The sequence below is a fragment of the Schistocerca nitens genome, chromosome 4 (genome assembly GCF_023898315.1).
Source record: "Schistocerca nitens isolate TAMUIC-IGC-003100 chromosome 4, iqSchNite1.1, whole genome shotgun sequence".
Lineage (NCBI taxonomy): Eukaryota > Metazoa > Arthropoda > Insecta > Orthoptera > Acrididae > Schistocerca > Schistocerca nitens.
This window is the reverse complement of record NC_064617.1, coordinates 912072482-912100407: the sequence shown is the minus strand read 5'-3', so window position 1 is coordinate 912100407 and position 27926 is coordinate 912072482. Positions and strand designations below refer to the sequence as shown.

At 39.2% G+C, this 27926-nt stretch overlaps 1 protein-coding gene across 1 annotated transcript in view; it reads left to right on the top strand.

The window, feature by feature from the left end:
- Positions 1-11375: 11375 nt before the first annotated feature.
- LOC126252085 (RNA-binding protein with serine-rich domain 1-A-like) overlaps positions 11376-27926 on the top strand; it is a 59709-nt gene continuing 43158 nt past the window's right edge. The window contains exons 1-2 of the mRNA XM_049952941.1: positions 11376-11532; positions 11623-11766. Of these exons, the coding sequence (XP_049808898.1) occupies positions 11501-11532; positions 11623-11766 (176 nt within the window). The 5' untranslated portion in view covers positions 11376-11500. The remainder of the gene's footprint in view (positions 11533-11622; positions 11767-27926) is intronic.

The following is a 27926-nucleotide window of genomic DNA, read 5'->3' as shown; positions in this document are numbered from 1 at the left end:
ACCTAAATTGCAGTTATTAAAGAATTAATTACTTATCTTGGCGAGCTTAATATTCAAGTGTGTGCGATCTGCGCCAGTGCTGCCAATTGATGTCTGGAGAAGGCACTGCAATATGCAAAAAACATTACAAAGTGAGTGCCAGGGTTGGTGTACTATCTGAACTATTTGGTGGACTCATTATTCTGTCAATGTCACGTAGCTGTGACATGGCAACAGCAGCAGTCATGGGACCTGCCACATGAGCCGCATTTGATTTCATGCTGCTCCCACTGGGTGTCTCCACTGCTTCCACGCTCTCTTCAGGCTTGTACTGATGACAGATAAAAGCTTCTATCGTCGCAGGAGGCCACTGCTCACACCTGCAAAATCGATGCCTGTGCACTGTGGAGGAAATGGGAATGGTTTAAACTGGTAGCTGCTTGAACTGAATAATGATACCATTTCAAAGCAGCGTGCATGAAACATTTGAAAGATATTGCATTAATGTTCCAACTATGTGAATTCTAGTGATTCAATTACAAACATGAATTAACGCACTTTAACAAGATTCTTTCAATTGAATATCGCAACAATGTGATTATTTTGGCTTGAGTTTTGTTAACTCTTCTCACATACTTTGTTTCTCTCGATACTTCTGTCCACACAAGGGCCACAGTTATAAATTTATGCTGATTACACTCTCATCTAGGAAGAGCAGTTTATTTTCTTTACTAATGCCTGTCGTACAACATGTTTTTGAACACTTTTATGTTCACCTTCCCAAGCCCACCTGGTTTTGAAGACTTCAGTCGCACTGTACCTGCTACTTGTCGACTATGTCCCTGAAACCAAATATTTGAATGGCTTCCTGATCCATCCTTTCATCTACCATATCGTCCTGTGTAATGCTGAGATGTGCCTATCCTGATCCTAATCTGAAAGGCAATCAATTCCGGAGGGCATATGCTGGAAGAAAACGGAAACACATGAACTATAATGAGCATGATTGCTGGCTGATCAAACTGTCGCTAACAACTGTGTAAAACTAGAAGCATCTCACAGCCAATAATTATTCTAACATAGTGCAAAAATCTTGAAACCTTTCTGTAATGAACATAGTTCTAGTTACTGGCGTCTTAGCAGATCACAAAAAACGATGGCTGGATACACTATTTACTGTACAATAACTACTATACTGAATAGTGCTTCACACGAGATAAGACATGTACAAACACATTGCATTACCAGAGCGCAGTGACTCTCTTTTGTCCCGCGAACCTACACCAATTTCTTCACTCTATCGATCTTGATTGGCTTTCGATTATCTTTAACTTCCGATGTTATTGTTCTTGTCACTGCTACATACTACCCCCCCCCCCCCAAAAAAAAAAACCGAAAACCTTGCAGGGTGGAGCACTAGGGGAATGACATAAGCAATATGTAGATGTAGTGTTTCCATCAAATGGTGTAATACCCATTAGCAGCACAACAAACATGAAAGTACAAAGAGACACAATAAAACATGCTACTTAGAAGAGTGACATTGTTTCAGTCCACTTAATATGTTGTGTGTGAGAGAGAAAAATAAACACTGTATAATATATAATTAAAATACATGTAAGAACCTCCTTGACAATAGAAATTTAGGACAGTACTGGCAACAGAATCATCACATATTCTATAGAAAGCAGAATGGATGGTCCTGTGAGACAGGTAATGGTGCAATAAAGACGTGTAAAAAAACTCTGAAACAGTTGTCTTTTAATCTTATGACTGTAATCAATTTAGCAGGAAGAGGAAAAAGAGATCAGCTTCTCCACAGGTACCTATTACTGTACAGTATCTGCACTGTGAGTGATACTTCGTCTTTCATCTGTTTGACATTATCGTCCTCCAAGTGGTTTGGTGGCCTGCGCCAGTGCCAATAGCATGATTGTGTCGCATCAGCTGCTGTGGCAGTAGGGGTATGATCTAGAGCAGTCAACTGTCTCTGTACATGATGTCAATCCTCTAACTTTTCAAATAAGGTAAGCATAGATGGTGAATCTTGTGACTCGGATGTTGTGTCTTCATCTTACAACATTCAGTACAGTTTCAGCTAAAATGTTGAAACTGTTGATGATGTTCCACGTACTCTGATGTCGAAAATGTTGTCACCTCGGCATAACACTCTGTGTGAACCCGAATGCAGTTGTTGGAGCACTGGCCTACTGTATCATCATACAACATTACAAAATCACAGTGTCACAGTTCTCTGTGTACAAACACTTGTTGAGAACTGTGAGATTGTCGGGAGAAGTATGATTCCTGGCAATATGCATTTTCACTCATTGAAATAAATCAGGAAAATCTTTGAAGTCCGATAAGTCTGCAGGGTCAACGAGTTCTACTGGTAGGTTTAGTGCTTGTCCATACAGAACTTCGTCAGGGAGGACAGTACGTCCTCTCTGAAAGCTGATCTCATGCCTAATGACACCCAGGGAAACTCTTATGTCATTCATCCCTATGACACATTACTGACACATTGAAAGAATGATGCCACACTCTAGTGACTCGTTGGTTTGGGGTAGCAGGCTGTGGTTCAAAACCGTTTCACTCCACGGATTTGACAACGATTGGACAATAGGGCTGGCTCAAACTAACGACCATGCTCCACTGTGGTTGCCACAGGCATCCAAAGCATGCAATCCATATTTCTATAAATCCATTTTCTCTTGATTCCACCGAAATGCCTGGCAGTGCAGTAGCCTCAACCTACCTCGACACTCTGTTAGTAACTTACAAGGTATATTTAAATCCTCTGGGTACTGGAATGGGGCTAGCCATCTCTGAGTGTTCATGCTGTAATTGTCCAGCAGGAATTTTGAACTTGCCTAAAGCTGGGGATTAGTGTCATCCTGTTTTAGTCTTTTGAAACTCCACATCTGCCTTTTCATATCTGGCTGTACAAAAAGTTCCATCACAACCTAACTGACAGGCATATCCCTGGATGAGCCAGTGCATGCAAGTTGCTAAAGATGGTTGTTTTATAATTCTTGCGAATGGACAGATGCATCCTTGTGGTGTCACACAGTAATATGGTTACTGTTCTGATAATTTGTTGACATTATAATTTTAGATTTTTTGTATTGTTTTTTGATAACTGTTTGGAGTTCCTCACTGGTATCTTTTTCTGCCACAAGGTAGTCAAAGTGAATGCAAACTGACAGAACTGATTCTGGACAGATAGTTGCGACTATATTATTTACGCCCTTTATGTGTACAGAATCCATAGAGAATCGCCTGACGAAAACCAGGTGTGTATAGCGTCATGGTGAACAGTCCTTACTGGGGTGTCTGATCTCTCCCACCAACGGGCAGTGGGCAGTAAATATTTTAAATTTTCGTCCTTTACTACCTGCCTCATAAAACACTAACAACTTTCGATCAAACACATACCATTTACACCGAGCAGTAGTCAACTAATTTTTAAAAAGAATGTCGGTGGTTAGTGTTTTCCATTAAAAATATGATGCAAATACAGTGCAAACCGCCACATTACTCACATAAGCTGTTAGGGTTAATGAGGCTCCCTCTACCAAGTGTGCTAATGTAACTGCCTGTTCTAAGCTGAGTTTGAGCTTTCCAAATGCTTGTTTCATGTTGTCTGCCCATTTAAGCCCTCTTGATTATCCTTTCCCACCAGAGCATCCATCATAGGAACCTGTAATTGTGACGCTATTGATAATGTCACGTACAAAAACTGATAGTCCCTAAGAACTGGCGAAACTCCTGAAAGGTTGAAGGTCTAAGCATAGAACGGGTTGTTTCAAGTTGTTCATTTGTGGGTTTAATCCAGGTGCTGCTTACAGAATGACCCAGAAAAGTTACTTCATTTTTTCTAACTTGGCAATTCTCGTAATTGTTTATGAAGCTAGGTTTCTGAAGAATGTTAAATGTTGATGATAGGTATCTCTCATACACTTTACCAGTTTTTGAAAAAAAAAGGTTGTCATCTAGATAGCAAAAACAGATTGAAAATCCTGTTAATCATGAGTCAATGAAATATTTCCAAGTCTGGGTAGCATTTTTAAACCCAAAAGGCGTGCATATAAATTCAAACAACCAAAGGGAGTGATGACCACTGCTTTGGGTACGTCATTAGAAGCCATTGTTATTTGGTAGTGGGCCTTCTTACATTCTATCATATTGAACAAGTTTGCCGTTGCCAGAGCATGTAAAAAATCTTGCAGGTTGAGAACAGGAGATCTATCCACGACTGTAAGAGAGTTAAGTGCTTGGTACACTCAACATGGTCTAAAAGAAATGTCCATCTTAGGTACTGAGTGGGTCAGTGACTCTCTTTGGCTTGGTAAAGGCTGTGCAACAGTTCCTCTACGATTTGCTTAGCTGCTCTACATCTATCCAGTGCCAGTCTCTGTTTTTAATTTGGGTTGGGGGGCGGGGGATGGCTTGTGACACATCAATGTATGGCCTTATCCCATGTCTAACTCCCCTAAACGCATTGAAACCACAACATTTCTCGACTGTATGTCGCCTCCTGTCACTCTGCCTGGGTGAATCACTTTAAACTTTCACTGCACTAACATGACTTGTGTGTTCCACAACAGTTGACATTGTGCATCGCTACACGGTGTCACTGTTGGCTGTGCTGTTGTTACTCCAACAGCAAATTTTATTGGACTAATGTTTCTACTGCAGTAAGTTTGCTATCCTTTTATGTATAATACCGAACTGCTCTTGACGACACTTTAACTGTACTTCTTGTTCTGCATTCTCTTGAACTAATAATACTTTATGTTGTAGCACTTCCTTCATTTTGTTGTTAGCACATGTTATTTCCTGTTTCATCATATGTGTGAAGTTCGAGATTTTGCCTTTACTCTCTTCTTGTGCTGGAGTACCTAAAGTGCCCATGTCCTTGAATGTCTGCACTCACTGTCCCGTCATAACACAAGTTCTTACTCGCCCAGCTATGCCGAGTGACAGTCTGTGATAGCGGAGAAAATACGTCCCTCTAATTGGGCGTGATACATATGCTATCACAAAGATTCAGTTGTATTTGCACTGGAGTGGCCATCAAGTGTCATTTCGCACAATGATGAACAGGTGTCTCATTAATACCGCGTAGAGATGTCTCCTTTGAATTACAATCCAAACAAGCTTGCTCCCATGGCATTTTATTAACTGCTGAACCAGAGTCAACCAGGAACCAGCGACGTGACAATTCTAAATGGAAATTCTGGGGTCCATAAGCCGATGGAGCATAAGGCTATTTTGGTCAACTAATTTTGCAACCTGCTGACATCATACCTGACATGTACATATACACAGATTCTCAGCAATCCACCATACGGCGCGTGGCGGAGGGTACCCTGTACCAATACTAGTCGCTTCATATTTGTGATCCTTATCCACAGTGTATGTTGGAGGCAGTAGAATCATTCTGCACTCAGCTTCAATTGCCAGTTCTCTAAATTTTCTCTATAGTGTTAGTGAAAAAGAATGTCGCCTCCACTCCAGGGATTCCCATTTGACTTCGTTAATAATGACTGTAGGCCCTTGGGTGTTGTTTGAACCTACTCGTAACAAATCTATCAGCCTGTCTCTAAATTGCTCTGATGTCTTCCTTTAATATAACGTAGAAAGGATCCCAAACTCTCGAGCAGTACTTAAGAATAGGTCGCACAAGTGTCTTATGCTGTCTCCTTTACAGATGAACTACTCTTTCTTAGCATTCTCCCAATAAACCAAAGTTGACCATTCACCTTCCATGCCACAATCCTCACATGCTCGTTAGATTTCATATCGTTTTGTAACGTTACGCCCAGATATTTACATAATGTGACTGTGTCAAGCAGGACACTGCTGTATCTGAACATTATTGGTTTGTTTTTCCTACTCGCACGCATTAACTTACATTTTATTACATTAAAGGTAGCTTCCATTCATCACAAAAATTATTAATTTTGTCTAAGTCATCTTGTATCCTCGAACAATCACTCAATTTTGACTCTGTACTGTGTAACATGGCATCATCAGCCAACAACTGCAGATTGCTGCCCACCCTGTCTGCCAAATCATTTATGTATATAGAGAATAATAGCGGTCTTATCACTCTTGCCTGCAAACCTCGTGACGATAACCTTGCCTCTAATGAACACTCGCCGTCAAGGCATACATACTGGGTTCTATTACTTTAGAAATCTTCCAGCTACTCACATATCTGTGAACCTATTCCACATGCTCGTACCTTAGTTAACAACATGCTATGGGACACCATGACAAACGCTTTCTGGAAATCTAGAAATATGAAATATAGCTGTTGCCCTTCATCCATAGTTCGCAGTGTATCATGTGAGAAAAGGGCAGGCTGAATTTCGCATGACTGGTGCTTTCTAAAACCTTGCTGATTCGTCGATATAAGTTTCTGGGTCTCAAGAAAATTTATTGTATTTGAACTGAGAATGTGTTCAAGGACACTGCAGCAAACTGATGTTAGGGATATTGGTCTGTAACTCTGAGGGCCCGTTCCTCTGCCATTCTTATATGCAGGAGTCACCTACGCTTTTTTCTAGTCGCTTGGGTCTTTGCGCTGGGCGAGAGAATCGCGACAAATGCAAGCTGGGTAAGGAGGCAATACTAAAGAGCATTGTTTGAAAATCCGAACTGGGATTCCATCAGGAACTGGTGACTTATTTGTTTTCGTCTCCTTCAGTTGTTTCTCTAGGCAGAGATAATTATTACTATGTCACCCATAAGGGAGTCAGTTCGATGGTCAAACGACGGTATGTTTGTACGACTCTCCTGCTTAAACGGTTTATTAAACATGGAATTGGTCAACATGTCACTGGATGGAAGCCTCAGACTCACTTAGCGATTTTACGTAGCACGAGAATTTTCTCTGGTTCTCTCCAAGATCTTTTGCTAGGGTATGACACTGGTAGTTGTGGTATGCTGCATGTGTAGAGCACTGAACGTGGTGGGGCTATGGTTATTACACTAGACTCACATTCAAGAGGATGACGGTTCAGATCCCAATCCAGTCATCCAGATACGATTTTTCCAGGATTTTCCTAAATCGCTCCATGCAAATGCCTCTACGGTTCCTTTAAAAGGGCACAGCCGATATCCCACATCCTTCCTTAATCCGAGCTTGAGCTCCGCCTCTAAAGACCTCCTTGTCGACGGGACTTTAAATACTGATCTGCACCACCTGCTCCCTCCACGCATAGATCTTTTGACACATGTACAAATCTGTAGTAACCTCTGCTTGTCATCATTTGTGCATTCTCTTTTGAACAAAGGGTGCAACAACCCTTCTTTCTCATCATTTATCCAAATCTTGGTGAGTTTTTTGCGTCCTTTATCCACTTACTTGGCATATGATTCTCCAGGTCACAATTTACAGTGTGCTTAAACTTTGCCCATAATTCCTCTACACCCATCATCCTGAAATTAAGTGATGTTAGTTCATCATCTAAGTGAACTGCTAACAACTGTTTTTCTGCTCTATCTAGCAGAAATCCTCTTCTAGTCTTCTTGACTGATTGTAGATGGAGCGAGGTCGTGCAATGGCTAGCACAATGGACTCACATTCGGGAGGACGATGGTTCAAACCTGCGTCAGGCCACCCTGATTTACGGTTTCTGTGCCTCCTTCAAATCAACCAACTAACCAACCAACCTCTTTGTCGCTACAAGGTAGAAGATATTTCTATTATGTGTGGATTGCCAAACTAGTTGATCACGAGAGGTTTCAGAAAATGTGTTCAAAGGTATTTCACACTACCATTGTCTGTACCCCCTGCAATGAATCCATAGACATCCAACTCTATACTCAGTAGGATAAAGTCGCCTCCAACTAGTATTGCAAGATCTGGGTATTTATGTGCTACTTACTGTACACTTTCTTTGAATAACTCTAGATCTGTCACAGCAGATTCAGGTGGCCGATAACATCCAACTTTTAACTAGGTTTCACCTCACGCTCAACTTCGACCTCAACAGAGACAATATTTTTGTCAACTGCAATGGATACTCCTCCACCTGGCCTCTAATCTGTCTTTCCGATATACATTCCATGACTCTTTAAATATCTCAGAACTTTCCACTTCGTGTTTCACCCAGTTCTCGGTCCCGAGAATAGTCTGAGCGTGAGAACTTTCCCGGAGGGCAGTAAATTCAGAACTTTATTACGAATACTTCGACAATCAACTGATAAAATTTCGTCAGTCTAAGCACTTTATACTCAACGTGGTCTGACTTCCCTAGTTACGTATCGACTGGCGAGCCTAACCTTATGTGCACTCCACAAGTACTCTGCTACACGAGTAGCCGCTTTCTTTTTGTAGTGCATCCCTAATATATCAAGGAGGGTCCTATAAATCCCCAACCGATAACACAGGTCTAGAAATCTGCAGCCAAGACCATCAAAGAGTGGACGATTCCTTTACCTGTGTCTCTCCACTCGGCTGCAAACTGGAGGTGCCCAATCGTCTATAGTCATAATGCTGCAAATTGCGAGCTTTGCTTGCAGCCTACGCTTGAGGCCAGCAGCCTTCGCCATTTCCCTCAGTCGCCTGTATGAACTAAGGATGGCCTCAGATCCCATGTGGCTGGCGTTGTTGGTGCTGATGTGAGCAACAACTTGCAGACGACTGCACGCTGCATGCTTGATATCTGTAAGCAAGGCAGCCTCCACATCTTAGACGCGGTTCCTACATACCGAGTTCACTTTGGCTTTCTTGTCAGCCCTGAACTCTATCTGCCTAAGGTGCCAATAACGAGTAAACCTCTACCCCTGTGTGCCCATTCAGACCCTCCTGAAGGAGCCATCCAATGCTCCTGTAGTAGACTATTGTTGTTGGTATTTGAAATTACAAAGTGAAATAAGTTTGTGAACTGTTGCACCAAACTTCTCGTGATACCAACATATTTCTCACAGAGGAAGTCGCTGTATTGTTCTGACAGCACAGCAAGGCGAACGTCCTCAGGGCAACGTCCAGTGTTCATGAGAGGTTGACTGCTTCACAAAAGTCTGGTTAACAGCCGTTACACGTCGTCGCTGTGGGTCCCATGATACCTCACGCTCGCCTTGCCAGACTTGAGCGAGCTTGTAAGTTCACCAGGAAAATACCCTTCTTGTTGTACAAATTTGGGTGACTGCATAACATGGAAAAAATATCTAATGCACGAACGAATAGCTTTCATTATATAGCTGAGATAATGTTTGGATTCTCTCTGCTAAGTTCAGTTGACTTCTGTAGGTTCTATCTCCCTTGATGTAAGTGTGGCTTGTATTGGAGGCAGAAATTGTATTAATAATTCTCTGTATAAGGTGTTATTGGGTAAGATATTGGTTGATGTAGCTTACCAAGGGTGCTGCCATAAAAGAGAAGGCGTTCTATTTCTGATTTCTTCTTCGTGCATGATCTTTTGTTGGTTGGTTGGTTGATTGGTTGATTCAATTGAGGGGACCAAACAACAAGGTCGTCGGTTCCATCGGGTTAGGGAAAGATGGGGAAGGAAGTCATCTGTGCCCTTTCACAGGAACCATCCTGGCATTTACGTGAAGCAATATTGTGAAATAATGGAAACCTAAATCAGGATGACCAGATGCGGGTTTGAACCATTACCCTCCTGAATGTGAGTCCAGTGTGCTAACCACAGCAGCACCTTGCTCGGAAAGGCCTTTTGTATTTGATGTTATGGTGTCTCTGAAAAACGTAACAATGAAGCTATTTTGTCGTAAAGCTTATTTGATGTAGGTGGAGAGGCTAAAGAGATTAGAATGTTCTGCCAGATCGTTCAGCAGTACCATAAACCTTCGAGTATCGTCTGTTATTTAGTAACTTTGTAGAATTAATTCGACAATTTGAAACTAATCTAAGGTTGGTTGGGCTCTAACGCTGTTAATGTAGGAATGTTTCCTTATCTCAGTGGCTTGTCGTCAAAAACTTTTTGAAAGGATATCGTTTTGCAAGTTTTGGACTGCAAAATTGGTCGGCACACTTGCAGCTCGGTAGTAGGTACACCTACTGCACACCTCACTCGGCTGTGCGATGAAAATAGGCATAGAAGTAAAATCGGATCTCAAATGATAGAGTGGTAAAGTGAGCGGAAACATTAGGTTATATTCTGGAGCGGTTAAGTCTTGTGGTGAAACTACCTGATGTTGAAAATATTCCACATGTGGTATCTTGTAAAACGTTTGATGGTTTGTGGCAGAATTTCGACATGTTGGCTCCCATACTGCACGAAGGTTGCTGCTCGATTGGTCTGGTAAATCTTACATAGTCTGTGCAGTTTGTAGGTTCATAATCCTGTCTCAACCAATTTTCTTCATCCTGCACTGATAGAATGAGAATGGTGTGCAATTCGCGAATTGAGTTTGCATCCTGAGTGACAACTTGCTGGTATTGTAAGTTATCCATTTTAGGTGTTGTGCATTCGTTGTTGTGAAGTATCTCAGTGTCACTAGTCTAAGTGGATTGGAACTAATGATGGTCACACACTGTTTAATGAACAATAACTACTTTACTGAAAATTGTTTCAGATAGGGCACATATAAACACATTGTATTACTAGGGCACACTGACTTTCTCCTGAAGAACCCACAGTTCTCGAGCTATCTTATGGAAAACTCTGTTTCTTCACTCTATCAATCCTGATTGGTTCATTATCTTTAACTTTTGATGTTATTGTTCTTGTTACCGACAGTGGTGGGATCAACCAGCAACACACTGATGCTGGTCAGCAACAAAGCCAAAGCTGCCTCTGGTCCAGGACGCAGCAGAGGTTAGCATGAGTGGACCGACAAGTGTGCTAGCGACAGCACGCCAGGGGAGGAACGAGATGATCACCCTAGGTGATCAGACAATATATCGACACCAGGGCAGGCAGCTCCCTGCCACGCGACAGCCGCCACTGTGACAGGCATTGACCAGTCTTCGCTAGTTGCCCCGCTAACTGTATTACTCGACCTTGCTGAGATAATGAGGCCGGTCTCTGAAACTGGAACATACTTCCGATGTGGGCCATGCCCAGAGCAGCGATAACATGCTATGTCCTGCTGCCAATAATAGAAGAAAAAGTCTGAAAGGAGGCGACATCGCTAAAAGAGAAAAAGAAAATATCTACATTTCACAGATCTAGGAGGTTTAGTAAGAATTGCTATAAGTGCATCTACACGTGGGAGAGAATTATCCCCTGATGAATAATTTTCTCTCGTAACCTATGCCAGACAGTTCACAGTGATTGACAGAATATAAATGTAGAAGGAGCTAGACCTACGCGTACATTTTAGGAATTCGCGCTATTCAAGTGCTACTGCATTGAGCGCGTAAACTCCTTGTAGTACTTACTGATCGATTGGAACATCGATAACGGTTCGTATCAATTGATGCCTGAAGTTCATAGATGTAATTGTACAGTGTGTGATTGCCTGTGACTGTGTGAAACATAAACAAACTAGGATTGGTGTCTGTTGTCGCGTTTGTGTTTTAAAGTTTCCTTTCCTCATGCCTGTGGAAACGGTAACGAAGAAGAAAATGTGAGTTGCGGTTGTGCATTCCCTCCTCTCCATGCTTACTGAATGATTTCGATATTTAACGGCTACTTAAATTTTCATTTTTTTCATCAGGGCCAGAAACCGACGAGCAAGTAATAACGCGAAGAGTGATTCAGACTCCGGGGCATCGGACAAAGAAAACAAGAAAGAAAGAGGCCGTGATAAAAAGAAGAAAGCTCCATCTTCGTCCAGTGGAAGTGGCAGTAGTAGCCGCAGGTACATGAAAACGGGTCACAGCTTTGTAATAAAAAATTTTTTTACTGTGGTACTGCGCCGTATTATTGTTTATATTCTGTTTGTTTTACTTAGATAACCCAGTCGCGTCACTTAATAATGTCAGACTCACAGTGTTGGAGTATCTGATTTATAGGATTATTCACCTAAAGTCATAACGCGGCTGTTGTGGCCTAGAAATTTCGAGTATAATTTCGTTAATTAATCATACTCTTTTTTGCATGATAAATACATATCTTTATCAATATTTCTCATTGTAGGATGTAAGTTTTCGTACATAGGTCTAGTGAATTGTGTTTTATTCATCTCATGACATACATTTGCAATCCATTTGGTTTGCGTACAGGAGACATGTCAAAAATTTATAAAACAATTACACTGATTTTTACATTAATAAACAATCTCACTATAATAAATAACGACACTATAAGGGTAACACATTATACCCAGCTGAAATTTCCAGTTTGTCCCGCATGAATTCAGCCACTGAGTAATAACAATTCAGTGTCAGTACCTCATATAGCTTTCTTTTAAGTGAACCGAAATTCATCTGCATCAACTTGTTCCCTTTTAATTTATTGCAAATGTTCATTCCCTTGTATTGAGGTACCTGGGCATACAGTCTGAGGCGGTGGATGGGGAGCATAAAATTTTCTTTGTTTCTGGTTTCATGTGAATGGACAAAATGGTTTCCCTCAAATAAGTCATGTCTGGTGTACAAAAATATAATAAACTCATATATGTGTAAGGATGGCAGAGTTAATATTTTAAGTTTTCTAAATAATTGTTGACATGGTTCTTTGTGATTTGCAGTGCACATATTTTGTATGATTTTTTTTTTATTTTTTTTTTATTTTTAGTATCCGCACTATGTTTGTCGAGTTAACCCAAAAAACAATGCCGTACCTTGTATATGCTACTTTTCTGTAATGTGTGCATTATCAGTATTAGGATTTTGCACACAACGCGAAAACATTACATTTTAGCTATTTTCAGCAATATGTAAAGCAGTGATGAAAACTGACTGGGGAAAACTTTAACAATTTATCTTTGCCGTCATTAAAGCTGTTTTCGAGAGGAGAACAGTTTGATAAAAACCTATTTTTATGTTACAGTAGTCATACTATAAACTTCTCCAACATGACTGACTGCTATTATTGGCACGTTGCCAAAGTCCATATGAGAAAAATGCACTAGCTTTGCTGTTTCTTTGAAATATATATTGAAGTGGCTACATTAAGGTGTGTAGCAAATTCAGCACATACAAAATCAGTATTTTAATAACTGTTACTGTGTCCAGTTATAGTAATAATATCTTTTATCATTTGGTCATTACACTAATAAATATCAAACAGACAACAATTTAGTTAAATTAGTACATACAAAAAGCCAACAGCCTTGCTGCAGTGGTCACACCATTTCCTATCAGATCACCAAAGTTAAGTGCTGTTGAACTTGGACACTAGGATTTGTGACCATCCTGCCTGCAGAGCACTGTTGGCAAGCGGAGTACACTCAGTCCTTGTGAGGAAAACTGGGGAGCTACGTGATTGAGAAGCAGCAGCTCCAATATTGTAAACTGATGTACGGCTGGGAGAGCTGTGTGCTGATCAAATGCCCCTCCATATCCGCATCCAGTGACACCTGTGGGTGGAGAATGACACGGCAGCCAGTAGCATTAGGCCTTCATGGCCTGTTTGGGCGGAGTTTAATTTAGTTTTTTCAATACATATGAAAAACAATGGGTTAACTACTGAAGTTATAGTGTTATATTAAAGTAATGTATTTTTTCATCTTATACAATGTGTTGACAACTGATCTGGCATATAGTGTTTGTTTAAATTGAAGTTCTGGAAGATCTTGTGCAACTGCTGCAAGCTTATTATACATACATTTATGCTCAAGAGGTTCATAGGTCTTTGTAGTCTATGGCATTGAGTGTAAATATGTCTATTGTTTATCATAGTCATGGAAATTTTTTCAGGATTTTGATTCTCACTCTCTTTATACGTGTCCCAGAAGGAACATTCAATATTTAGAGATATGTCAGAATGATCATTCAGAGCCAGAAAGCATTGAAGATGTGGGCTGTAAAATGTGTACCTTGGGAGCTATGAGCACTTCTTCATTATTGTTTCTGTGAAACAAATCTTCTCTACAGCCAGCTCTTTTGTTTTCCATATCTTTTTCTTCTTCTTTTCCATACTGTCTCCTCCCAGAATATGAAGAACAAAGAGCCTGCAGTAGAAGAGATTTGTTTCACAGTGTCAGAGATGGAGATGTGCTCATAGATCGCAAGGAATGCATTTAAGAGCGTATTTTTGCAAGCTTTTTTTGCTTTTTTAGAGCCCATGTTTGCTAGTTTTTTTGCCTCAAATTATTGGTCCTGTCCTAGCTATAAATATTGACCATTTCTCCTCAGGCACACTGTATATATCAAAATGTAGTAGTATTTGTTCAAAGAACTGAGTGCCATACTTTGGAAAGATCCGGTTAGCATAAACAGGGAATCAGTGATCTTAAGGCCATTACAGCATCACTGAATATGGCTGTAAATAGGAATACAAAGAAAGGCAGGTAGATCTTTCTGCTTAGCAACAGGAAATAGATTTCAGATCAACTGACTGGTAAAAAAGAAAGCTTCATCTCGAGCACTAACAATGTTGAGGATCAGTTAACAAAGTTCAATAGCATTGTACAATACTGTTTGGACAGGTATGTGCAGAGCAAAGTTGTGAGGGATGGAAAAGGTCTGCCATGGTTTTGACGGCCTGTTGGGAAGCAGCCATGAAAGTAAAGAGAGAATCCCTGGAAATTTAAACGTAGCCAAAGCCTCACAGACAAGCAAAAATTTCACAAAGCCAAAATTAGTGTAAGGAGAATCATGCATTAAGTGTTCAACCTATTTAAAAGTAAAATTTTGTCTACTTACTTGAAAGAAAATGCTAAGAAGTTTGGGGCTTGTGTCAAATGAGTCAACAGATTGAAACCACCTGCCTAGACTCTCTGTAGCCATAATGGCACTGAAGCGGAGGACAGCGTAGAAAAGGTTATGATAATAAACGCCTGTTTCACAGAGGAAGATCACACTGTAGTGCTGCCTCTCACACTAATGACAAAATGGCTGATATAAAAAAAAAAAGTGATGTGGGAAAGAAGATAAATTGAAATTGTTCAACACAGGGAAGACTACTGGACCTAATGGGGTACCAGTATGTTTTTTTACATAGTGAATGCGAAAGAACTTGCTCCTCTTCTAGCAGCAGTGTACTGTACATCTTTGGTGGAGAAGTTTTCCTGATGACTGGAAAAAAAAAGCATAGGTCATTCCTGTTTTCAAAAAGGGTTGTTGAAAAGACACACATAACTATAGACCTGTATCTCTGATGTTGCTCAGTTACATAATTTCGGAACATGTTTTATGCTTGGATATTGTGACATTTTGACATTTCTGGAGACTCAGAATCTCATCAGTAGGAATCAACGTGGTTTCCAAAAATGATGATTATGTGACTCAGCTTGCTTTGTTCATCCACAAGACCCAGAAGGTGGCAGATATTAGCACCCGTATAGCACTTGCATAAGACATTCAGTACAGTTCCGCACTGCTGCTTACTGAACAAAATATGAGCTTACAAAATATCAGGCCAACTGTGTGACTGGTTTGAAAAATTTCTAACGAACAGAACACAGCATATCATTCTCAGTGTAGAGAAGTCTTCTGATGTAAAGTGACTTGGAGCGTAAGACAGGGGAGTGTTGTAGGTCCATTACATTTCACAATATTTATAAATAATATAGTAGACAGCATCAGAAGGTCCATGAGGCTTTTTGCAGATGATGGTGTTGTATACAGAGAAATCATGTTGTTAGAAAATTGTAGGGAAATGCAGGAAGACCTGCAGAGGATTGATGCTTGATGCAGGAGTGACAATTGACCCTCAGCAGGAACAAATGGAATTTATTGCACATAAATAGGCAGCAAGATGCATTATTGTATGATTAGACTATTGCAGAGCAATCACTGGAAGCAGTTTCATAAAATATCTAGGACTGTAAGTACAGAGTGATTTAAATTGAAACGACCTCAAAAAACACAAAAGGCAGATGCCAGGCTGAGCTTCATTGGCAGAATCTTCAGCAGATTTAGTTCGTCAGCAAAGGAGATAGCTTACAAAACTCTCGTTTCACCAATACTTGAAAACTGCTCATCAATGTGGAAACCTGATCAGATAGGATTGATAGTTGAAATAGAGAAGATCCAAAGAAGAGCAGCACGTTTCATTATAGATTTATTTAGTAAGCACGAAAGTATCACTGAAATGGTTAACCAACTCCAGTGGCAGACACTGCAAGAGAGGCATTCTGTGTCTGGTGTGGTTTACTTTTAACATTCCAAGAGCATACATTCCTAGAAGAGTCAACAAATATAATACTCTCCCTACATAAATGTAATGAAAAGACTATGAAGATAAAATTGGAGAGATTCGAGTCCACATAGAGGCTTACTTGCAGTCATTCTTTCCGTGATATATTCTCGGCTGGGCGGGAAAGGGGGGAGGTAACAGTGATACACAAAGTACCTCTGCCACAGACCGCAAGGTTGGTTGCGGAATATAAATGTAGATGTCCTCCTCCTACAATAGAAAGATGCTGTAAACATCATTAGAGTTTCCCTACAAGATAATACCATATAATGTAACACCTATACAAAAACATGTAAAATAAGGTATTGTAATATAGACTCCATTTACACAATTCATTAGAGACCATAACAAATAAATTACTGTAGACAAGTTACTGCTAATGTATTTTGTATCCACAATAACTTGTCATTTAAATATACACTTCAGTAACTCGAAAGAACTAAGGTCATTGGAGGGAAAGTTGGGTTACCTAACTAAAAACGACGAGTTATGTGCTAATTTTACTTTTATTAAGCAAAAATCCATTTTTAGATTATTGAGATCATTACTACTGTGGAGGCAGACAAAAGAAGGCCTCAGCACAAATCCTTGCAGAACATCTACACTGATTTCTTCTTTTTCCTTTTCATCTTCCTTGCTCTACAGCCCTTGATGAGCCTTGTTCTGTTCTTGGACATCATCCCATTTGCCCCTGTTTACTGTCTCCATCTCTGACATCAATAATTTTTAGATCTTGTATGTCATCCAAGAATTGAAGTTTTGGTCTTCCCCTGCTTCATCATCCCACTGGGTTTTGTAGCAGTGCTATTTTTCTTGCGTCCTCATGTTCCGTATGACAGAAATGGCTGGTCCATTTTGGGCAGTTTATTTTGATAACTTTGATAGATTTTGTGAAACACTTTCTGTTCAGAACATCCCATTAACTCCTTACACTTTTGTGTCAATGTCCAGGTTTCTGAGCTATATTTAATATTGAACTTATTAAAGTTTTATACATTTGACACTTTGATCTTCTGAACAGATTTCTGGCCGTAAGTCATGTGGACAACCCATAGTAGCATTTATTATCTAGCTGGGGGCATTTTTTTTATTTCCGAACTGATATTACCAGTGCTCCCAGGTAGGTAAAATATCTAGTAGATACTGTATCCAAGGTTCTCAGGTGTCCAGCCAGATCCAATCATCAAAGTTCCACAATATTTCGGCGAATAACCATTCCGCCATAATCAGGTGTTGCTCTAGTAGATTCTGTTTGTACATGGTCAATTTCTGGCATCATATTTAGTTCAGTCACATTTCTATTACTGCTGCCACAAGTGCCAAAGTGTTTGGCAACTAGTTCTATTCTTAAAGTAATATCCACTTCATCTGCATAAACTAGATCTTGCACCGTTCTGTTGTATATTGTGCCTGTTGTATTGATTTGGGCAGACCTTGATACTTTCTCTAGTGCTGTATTAAAAACCATTCTGAGGTATTATAGTTATGTTGTCTTTCTCCTTTATGTACATTAGAAATTCTCCATTTTATTTTCGCCATGACTAGGTAATGATCGGAGTCCCTGTTAGCACCTCTGAAATCATGGCAGTCTAATACGTTAGAGTCACACCTGGTATCTATTAATGTCTGATCAGTTTGGCTCCTCATATTGTCTGGCAATACCCATGTCCCTTTATGTATATTTTTATGCTGAAACTAAGTGCTGAAGACTGCTATATTAAGTGATGTAAAATTTGTCAAGCGGAGTGCTTTATTATTACTCTGTTTGTGGAGGCTGTATTTACCATTGGTAGGGGATAATCCTATCACCATCTTTGTATCGTATTTTGGATACTGTCAATAAGCTTGAACCAGTTTCTCATAGAAAGTATCCTTCTCTTCTGTTTTCTTCTCAATAGTGATGTGCATTTAAGAGACTGTATTTACAGAATTTCCCCTATATTTGTATATTACATATCTTTGGACTTGTTGCTTTAAATCCTATCACTAGTTGTCTAGTATTTTTATTGTCTATAAATCCCACATCAGAAATGTATTCACTATTGTGGCCGCTATAGTACCTATTACCCTGTTGTTTGTGGAAGGTACACCGTCCAGCCAATTGTATCTCTCGCAAAGCCATGATATCCACCTTGTAGGTTTTTGCTATTCCAATCAGATTTTCAAGGACTCCAATCCTATGTGATGTCTGTGCATTTTATGATCCAATTCTCATAATCATTGTTGCTTTGCTGTAGGATCCATCCGCCTATGTTTCCTGGAGCTTTCAAATAGGGCATATTTTTGGGTACAGGTTATCAACCCTTAGCCCAACCTGCTGTTCTATGGAGAACCTTTTCTTGCATTCTCATCTTCCCTGATCCTGTTTCCGTACTAGGATTGCATACCCTATCTTCCAAGTACTTCCTCAGGTTCCCAGGGTTCACCAACTCGAAATGACAGACGGAATTGAGTAGGACAGTCTAAGTTACTTTGACTTGATTAAAGTCATATTTTACAGATCACTACCCCCATGTATAATCCAATGATTTGTTTTCTGTTCGATAATTTGGTATTCAGGATGAAACTAAGTGCAACCTCTGAGTAAGTAAACATAATTATGTTTGTTGATTGCCTAAAATGATTTTGTGAAGCCTGACATTGTCAGGAACAGAGACAACAGTCTTAACGTAATTTATTAAAATTTTATAAAGAAATTATACATAATACTTTTAATGCCTAGATCGCACTTTACATTAGACAGATAAAACATGATGATTAGTTTTGGTTGTGTACAACAATTGCTGGTGAATATGCACTGAACAGTATTAATAGCAACAAAAAAAGGGGGGGGGGACTGGGACAATATTGATGTTAAAAGCATCACAATATGCGAACTAGGGCATAACCCATAATCTTGTGACTCTGGTATAAAGTGGGTTGGGGCAGTTGCAAAAGTAAAATTGCATCACTCTTCCATTATATGCATTGTAACATTTTGTGCAGTGAAAATAATCAATTATTAATTATATAATGTAAATGGACAGATTAAAAAATATACTAACCAAGTGGTGGCAGGGGAATGCATACACTAAAGGATTTAACTTTTACAAGTTTTCAGAGCCAATGGCTCCTTCTTCTGGTGGAAGATTTGAAGGGGATTGAAGAGGGAAGAAGGAAAAGTACTGGAGAGGTTTAGGGCAAGGGGTACAGTTTAGAAAAGTCACACAGAACTCCTGATCAGGGGATATTTACCGGATGGGATGAGAAGGAAAGGCTGATTGTAGGGGACTGCTCTGGACAAGATTTGAAAACCTGAAGTGGAAGACAGGTTTTAATATGCAGAACAGAGATTATGACTAAAACATCATGTTCAAGAGTGAAAAGCTAAGTGCATTGTATGTAACAGGGGGCATGGCAGTGTGTACCTAACATTGTATCGCTTGTTAGGGTCTGCCTCAGTGCACTCTGTAACTAATGTTACCTTACTTTACATTTCTTTATTGGAATGCTTTCATTAAATACTGTCAGAAATCTTTTTTAAAAAGAGCATTTCAAATATTACTGTCGCTGACAACTTGTCAGTTGAAATACAACGTGTGCCAATATTACATAGTCTCTATCACCAAAGGAACTTCAGATTTTGCCAATTTCATTATAACCAACAGTCCTAGTGATCATAATATTTGGGTCCTACAACTATGCATGTATTTGTGACATTGTAATATACGTATAGTCAAATGTGACATTTTGGCTCAGTGGTTAATTATTGTATTAATAATAGAAAGATATGTGGCTCAATCCCGCATCAGTCTTAGAATTTTTACCACGTTTATCATCATCATTGGGAATGCTTTCTGTACACGTAAAACGCCAAACTGCACTGCATGTGGATTCCTAGTGAAACTGTGGGCTTCCTACAGCTAGCTGGGTTGGGCACAGCACATATTAAAGAAGGCAGTAGCACCCATCTCCAACAAAATCATTCACAGTAAAGCATAGCAGTATTCAAACCAACCTCCAGTCAAATGACAGGCGTGATTTTTGTGTGTTTGTGTAAAACAGTGATGCAGTGTGACGATAAACTTGTCTTACTATGAACAGTCTTTCTCACAGTAGTAGCAGTTACATGGAACTCCAAGTATTTCGTAAATTTTTGGGATGCAATTCCTATATGAAAATAAACAACTTCTTTTATTTTATTTTATTTCCTATATCGAGAAAAATTTACTGTCTTGAGAAATTACAATGTAAGGCCCTTGAAATGGTTTTGGCATTATGTTGACTTGTTGACTTGTGAGAATAATCATTGGCTTACTTGTGCATAATAAATATCTTAGGGTTTCAAGTGGTCTAATTTTAGAGATAGACTCTACTCGACAGTATCAGATTTTGCTAAATTAGCTGTGGACGTTTGATAAAGTACCAAGGGAAGATTTACAAATTTCTAGCTCGCAAATTTTAATTCTTTGTGAGCGAAGAGTCTGCAAATGTCAGAGTGACATATTGGAAATGTTAGCCATCTTCACAGTGCTGTAATTTTGTGGATAATTGTGGTGAAGCTGCAAACCTTTGCAAGATAATTGATGTCATTTGGCTATCTATTTTTGCTCAAAATTGTCAGTAAATTTTATCATGATAAAATTTCTCTGAAGTTGAAGTAGGTTGATATCTTTATGTAGTTGATGTACAAACTACTTCCTTTGTAATCTTATTGCATAGTAGCACAAGCTACTAAAACCTGTAAATTAACAAAATATTAAGTTTTCACAAATGTAATTTTCCGTGAAGGTCTACAATTATCCAGTCAAGTATTTGTAGTAGATCAGTAGTTTGGAGGGTAAAGGTTACACATCTCCTTGCATTTTTCATAGTTTATGTAAAACTGGCATCCTCATCACTAAGGGGCCACATCCAGTAGCAGTGCAAGTCCCACCATGGTTGTGGGACTTTCTCGTGCTTCCCAAACCTGCAGTTACTAGTGGGTTGCTTGATAAAGGTTCCCAAGGCTTGTGTGGGTGTCTTAAACTGATTCCAAAGCCTTCGTTGAGTTTCATGTAGTTTCACAAACTGCATGTTTGTATATATTTATGATCCCTAAACTGAGATACTTTCGTTCATGACAAAAAGAGCATTAGTGTTGCACTGATTTAAACTTTTCATCAACATTATGAACAACTGGTTCAGAAAGAGTTTATTGTTCACCCACTGATGTTGTAGATAGCACTGATTGATTTGTGATAATAACCAGGGATGCAGCATGTATCTTTTTGAACTGGGCAGTGAAATAATCTTGAAGGACTACAGGCATCTATGAAATTTATTGCTGCATCAGTCTTCTCAAATGAAATTTCCCTAACATTGACAACCCATCAGCTGTTGTCATAGATGCATTCAACAAGCTGCTCTGGTTAGACTGATGAAGCTATAGATTCTGACCCATCATCAGTTCTCGTATTTTGGCAACAAATGACAACACGTCCCCTGAAAGTCTTTTCACTTGAATTGTTTTAAAATTAACTAGTGATTTTTTCTTGTTCCAGCAACTCTTGAAGCCACAGAAAACCTTTCTTCCCAAGAAGCTATGCTTGATTAAAATTGGGCCTTCTAAACAAAATTTAATTCAGTTTTATTCAAGCTTCACTCACAGAATTTGTATGAATCAAAAGTTTTCCTTTGAGCACTGCAGGCTACCTTGTACAGTTAAATGTTTCACAGTTTCTCCAATTTCAGCATATTCTGATTTTCCATGACTTGTTCCAAAACAACTTCCACTCAGCATTTGTACCAAAATCTTTGTGGTGGTAGCACAGATTGGTGGAAATTTTGTTCTGGCCAGCAGACCCATAGTGGAAGTTTATGATTTTTCTTCAGATTTGTCATTCTTTAGTTCAGTAAATATTTGAGGCTTTATCAAAAAGTTATGAACTTGTGTACTAGAATAACTTTTGGGATTTATTTGCTTATTTTTTATGAAATAGACAACAGTGAGATTCACAGTAGCTTGACTGCTTTTGCAATGAACACTGTGGACAGCATAGGAGTAATTCTCTTCAAAATGAAGGAGTGCAATTCGGTTGACACACTAAGGTTTTGCATCATGGTGTTGAGACATTTAGTTTGACATTCTGAACTCAGAATGGTGAGGTCAGATTTTTGAGGCCATCTCTGTGACAAAATCATCTACCGGAACTTGCTTAGTTCCAAGTGATCCACAATCTGTTTGAATCCACTATTTGTACTTTGTAGCTTTTTGAGGCACCATGTCCTAGTATACACCAGTAGTGTGAATCAAGTTCATTTCTTTCAGTTATTCTCATGATAATGCAGCATCCAATTCTCATGATAATGCAGCATCCAAGCTTTGATTCAGTACTGCAAACTGTTGAAACCAGGGGGGGGGGGGGGGGGGAAGAAGAAGAAGAAGAAGAAGAAGAGGAGAGGTCAAACATTCAAGTCTCTAGTCCATAAGAAGGAACTTTATCTTCTCTTTCCCTTCTGCACATTTCACTTTTTGACTTTCTGGTTGTTTTAACCATTCTCTCACAAACACAATTGTGCTGCGATCTCTTTTAATGGACCAACTCAGTGGTTCGAGTGTGAGAATCTGAATTTTCTCAGCATGAGTAGAACTGTGCTTTCTTCCCTTCAAGCCTGACAAGAGCTAAGTATAATCAGAATGATTCATGCACTTTGTATTTACTGATTCTCAGAATTTTAAAAGAGGAACCACAAGGAGAACTCAAATTGCTATTAAACTTATCTCATGCCTCCATATGGAAATCAGATGAAGCCTAAGCTATAACAGCAGCCAAATTGTTAAGCAGTTCCATGTGACAGTTTAGACACAGCTTTTTGTCAATTGAATCATTCTCACTGAATTTTTTCAGCTGATTTGACAGTTTCATTAACCCATTACGTATATTTTTCCCTGGAAAAGAATTGCAACATGATAATTGCAGAGATTCAGATGTTGTCAGCCAGATGGCTTTATCATGAAGACAAATTGTACATTCATCTCTTAGCCTCCAGTCAGAACTTCTCAAAAAGAGTTCCTTTTGTTCAAGAGAAAAATCTCCCAGCTCTGGCAGCATATTCTGGAATTAAACAGCAGTAGATGAGAACTTGAATTATCCAAATTACCTAAAGAACACTTTGGCAGATTTTCTTCACTTGCTGAATCCATCTGGTATTCAAATCAACAGTATTTTGTTACCTCAAACGTAAAATTTGATTAGATTTTTAAAGTTAATTACTTCTCATGTGTGTAATATCTTTCTAAAAAAGTTCAGAACTTGCAGAATAAGCCTAATGTTTCATATTCAGTTAGTATTTGTGTGTGGGGCATCACACACTAACCAAAAATAAATGTAATTATGCACCTGAGGAAAAAATGAATGCTTCATATATTATTGCACTAGCTTGTAGTGTGTGATTGTTGCACCACCTTCCTCCTCAAAAACAAAGGAAGCCAGAAAATGTGGCTACAGACATACAAACATTTCTGTTACTTTCTTTGGTGAGTTCTGCAGTTCATGTTCACCAACCTAAATTTACAAAACTTCTTATGTATGGAGAAATTGATAGCAAAACAATAAAATTTATAATTTCAGTCTCAGATAGGGGAGGCGACTAAGTTTGGCAAAAAGTTAATTTTTCATCTTATGTCAGTATTTCTCGGGACTGAGCCAATAGTTGTTAGCATGAGAAAGGTTACTGGGTAATTTAGACCACAAAAGAAAGAAGCATTCTTGAAAATTTGAAATTTTTAGAGAAAAAGATACTCTTTCAGATAGCTGTTGAAGCTGGTATGTATCAGATGTCCCTAATGAGATACAAGGGTTCAAAAGTCACTTACTTTGGTAGCAAATTTATTTTCGGACAAATTCGCCCCTGTTAATGTTAAGAAGTTATGGATCCAAAAGTGCTAAAACTTACATGTCTCACATCAACACTGAGCAGAAAGACGTAGGAAAAACTAAAGTACTCTGTCCTCTCTTACGAACTTGTGAAGAACTTGAGGCCAAGACCACCTAGGTCACTCAGGTTGTATGGTTTGCCCAAGATATCGAAAGATTGTGTTCCATTTAGAGTAATTGTGAGTGCAGTTGACTCCCCTAATGCAGTGTGGCAAAGTATTTACCTATATTATTGGCACCTATGATCAGTCACTGAAGAATTCGTACTAAATATTCTCAAGTGATTGTGGATGTCATCAAGCAGATGAGGATAGACCCAGATGAAATCATGGTCTCCCTGTTTACGAAAGTATCAGTGGAAAGCCACATAGCGGTGAGGCGCTGCAGCAGTTCATTGACTGTGTGAACAGTATGCACTCGAACATAAAATTTATCACAGATATGAAAGAAAACAGAAAGTTGCTTTTCTTAGATATGTTGGTGAAACTGAAAATGTAGGGACAACTCTACCATTCTGTGTATAAATGATGAATACATAGAGACTTGTATCTCAACTGATGCAACATTCACCATCCAGCTCAGAAGAGAGCTATGTAGAGCACCCTACTTCACAGAGCCAAAACTGTTTTGGACAAGGAGTGCCTCTTCTCTGAGATGAATCATCTGATGATGGTGTTCAGATTTAAAGGACATTCAGTTTGTGATATTAGGTCAAGGTTGTCAAGAAAACCAAGGTGCAGTTCCGTTTACCAAAGTTGGGAAGACCAAGACATAGTGAAGCTTACATTCTGTGGCACAATATTTAGTAAGATAGGTAGGATCCTAAACAGAGAAGATATCAGTCTATTGTTTCACCCACACAGGAAAATTAAGGAAATATTGTGACCAGTTAAAGATAATCTCTGCCTGAGAGTGCCAGGGACTTGAAATATTCCTTGCAAGTATGGCAGTAATTATGTTGGTCAGTCTATATGGGCTGCTGCTGATTGCTGTGCTGGATATTTTTACCAAGCGAGGTGGCGCAGTGGATATTACACTGGACTTGCATTCGAGAGGACAATGGTTCAAATCCACTTCCTTTAAAAATGCACAGCTGATTACCTTCTGCTTGAATGATTCTTAGCTCGTACTTCATCTCTAATGACTTTGATGTCAACGGGACGTTAAGTTTAGTCTTCCTTTTTCCTGCCTTCAACTTTTTTGTGTCCTTAAGTGTTGATTTTTGATGTATGTGTCTGTTTTGTTGGAGAAGGTCTTCCATATTATCTGGTACCTGGCCCCACCCATTAATCAACTGGGAGAGAGGATATTTTCGGTTAGGTGACTCATCCATAAACAGGGCAGCTATTAACGTAATTCAGAATTAGCTTCCATTGCTATTATGGGATTTATGGCATTATTTACACATGACACAGTAATTTGACAGAGCACTGAAAGACCTAAGTCAAAACAACGCCCCAGGAGTAGACAACATTCCATTAGAACTACTGACAGCCTTGGGAGAGCCAGGCCTAACAAAACTCTACCATCTAGTGAGCAAGATGTATGAGACAGACAAAATACCCTCAGACTTCAAGAAGAATATAATAATTCCAATCCCAAAGAAAGTAGGTGTTGACAGATGTGAAAATTGCCGAACTATCAGTTTAATAATCCACAGCTGCAAAATACTAACACGAATTCTTTACAGACAAATGGAAAAACTGGTAGAAACTGACCTCGGAGAAGATCAGTTTGGATTCCGTGGAAATGTTGGAACACGTGAGGCAATATTGACCTTACGACTTATCTTAGAAAATAGATTAAGGAAATGCAAACATACGTTTCTAGCATTTGTAGACTTAGAGAAAGCTTTTGACCATGTTGACTGGAATACTCTCTTTCAAATTCTGAAGGTGGCAGGGGTAAAATACAGGGAGCAAAAGGCGTTTTAAAATTTGTACAGAAACCAGATGGCAGTTATAAGAGCGAGGGACATGAAACGGTAGCAGTGGTTGGGAAGGGAGTGAGCCAGGGTTGTAGCCTCTCCCCTATGCTATTCAATCTGTATATTGAGCAAGCAGTAAAGGAAACAAAAGAAAAATTCGTAGTAGGTAGTAAAATCCATGGAGAAGAAATAAAAACTTTGAGGTTCGCCGATGACATTGTAATTCTGTCAGAGACAGCAAAGGACCTAGAAGAGCAGCTGAATGGAATGGACAGTGTCTTGAAAGGAGGATATAAGATGAACATCAACAAAAGCAAAATGAGGATAATGGAATGTATTCGAATTAAATCGGGCAATGCTGCGGGAATTAGATTAGGAAATGAGACCCTTAAAGTAGTAAAGGAGTTTTGCTATTTGGGGAGCAAAATAACTGATGATGGTCGAAGTAGAGAGGATATAAAATGTAGACTGGCAATGGCAAGGAAAGCGTTTCTGAAGAAGAGAAATTTGTTAACATCGAGTATAGATTTAAGTGTCAGGAAGTCGTTTCTGAAAGTATTTGTATGGAGTGTAGCCATGTAGGCAAGTGAAACGTGGACGATAAATAGTTTAGACAAGAAAAGAATAGAAGCTTTCGAAATGTGGTGCTACAGAAGAATGCTGAAGATTAGATGGGTAGATTACATAACTAATGAGGAGGTATTGAATAGAACTGGAGAGAAGAGAAATTTGTGGCACAACTTGACTAGAAGAAGGGATCGGTTGGTAGGGCATATTCTGAGGCATCAAGGAATAACAAATTTAGTATTGGAGGGCAGCGTAGAGAGTAAAAATCTTAGAGGGAGACCAAGAGATGATTACACTAAGCAGATTCAGAAGGATGTAGGCTGCAGAAGGTACTGGGAGATGAAGCAGCTTGCACAGGATAGAGTAGAATGGAGAGCTGCATCAAACCAGTCTCTGGACTGAAGACCACAACAACAACGACAACATTAATTATTGTAGTACCTCATTGTAAATAAAAGGACTGATGGCCAGGTGTTTCAACATCAATAAATCTATTTATTCATTTTATTTGTTTATTCATTCATCCTTGGACACAATTAGTACAAAAGTATCGGACTAGTCAGATACATTACAGAAAAATATATACATTTATAAAACATTAACAAAGTAGGAGCATGCTCGTTAGCAACTTGGGGAAACCATGGAAAACCCAAGTCAGGATGACTGGACAGGAAATAAACTCCTTTCCTCTAGAATGTGAGTCCAGTGCGATAAGACTGGCATAGCCATTGAGCGAATCGCAAATATATAGTCTACATTGCAATTGCAACATGCACAAGGACAAGGTGGCAATTCTTTTGGAATACTTGGAATTCTCAGGGAACTACATTTTACCTGGGAAAATAAGGGACTGTCAGGAATTTCACAAGATCTCAGAGAATTCTGTGTTTTTTTTAAACATAGCATTGGAATTTAATTTTATTGAGTTATATAAATCATAAATTTTAAAATACTTATTATCTATATATTATTCCATATAAATTATTGGTGTTTAGAAACAGTGGCCAAACTTCTCATATGGCCAGTATATCTCAGCCGAGAGGAAACAAAAGTCATTATTATGAGATGTTCACAACAGCACACTCCCCCCCCCCCCCCCCCCGCTCCTCGTTCCACTCAATATTAATTTATCAGGACTTCTTATGACACCACCTTGATACCCATACCCTGGAATTCTCAGAGGTTGTCCCCCCCCCCCTTTCCCTGAATAGCCACCCTGAAAAAGTAAACTGATAATATAACAACAACAAGAAATTTTGATGGTAAAAACACTACTGAAAAAATGAAAACACATGACAGATTACATAACACTGCTGATAAGCA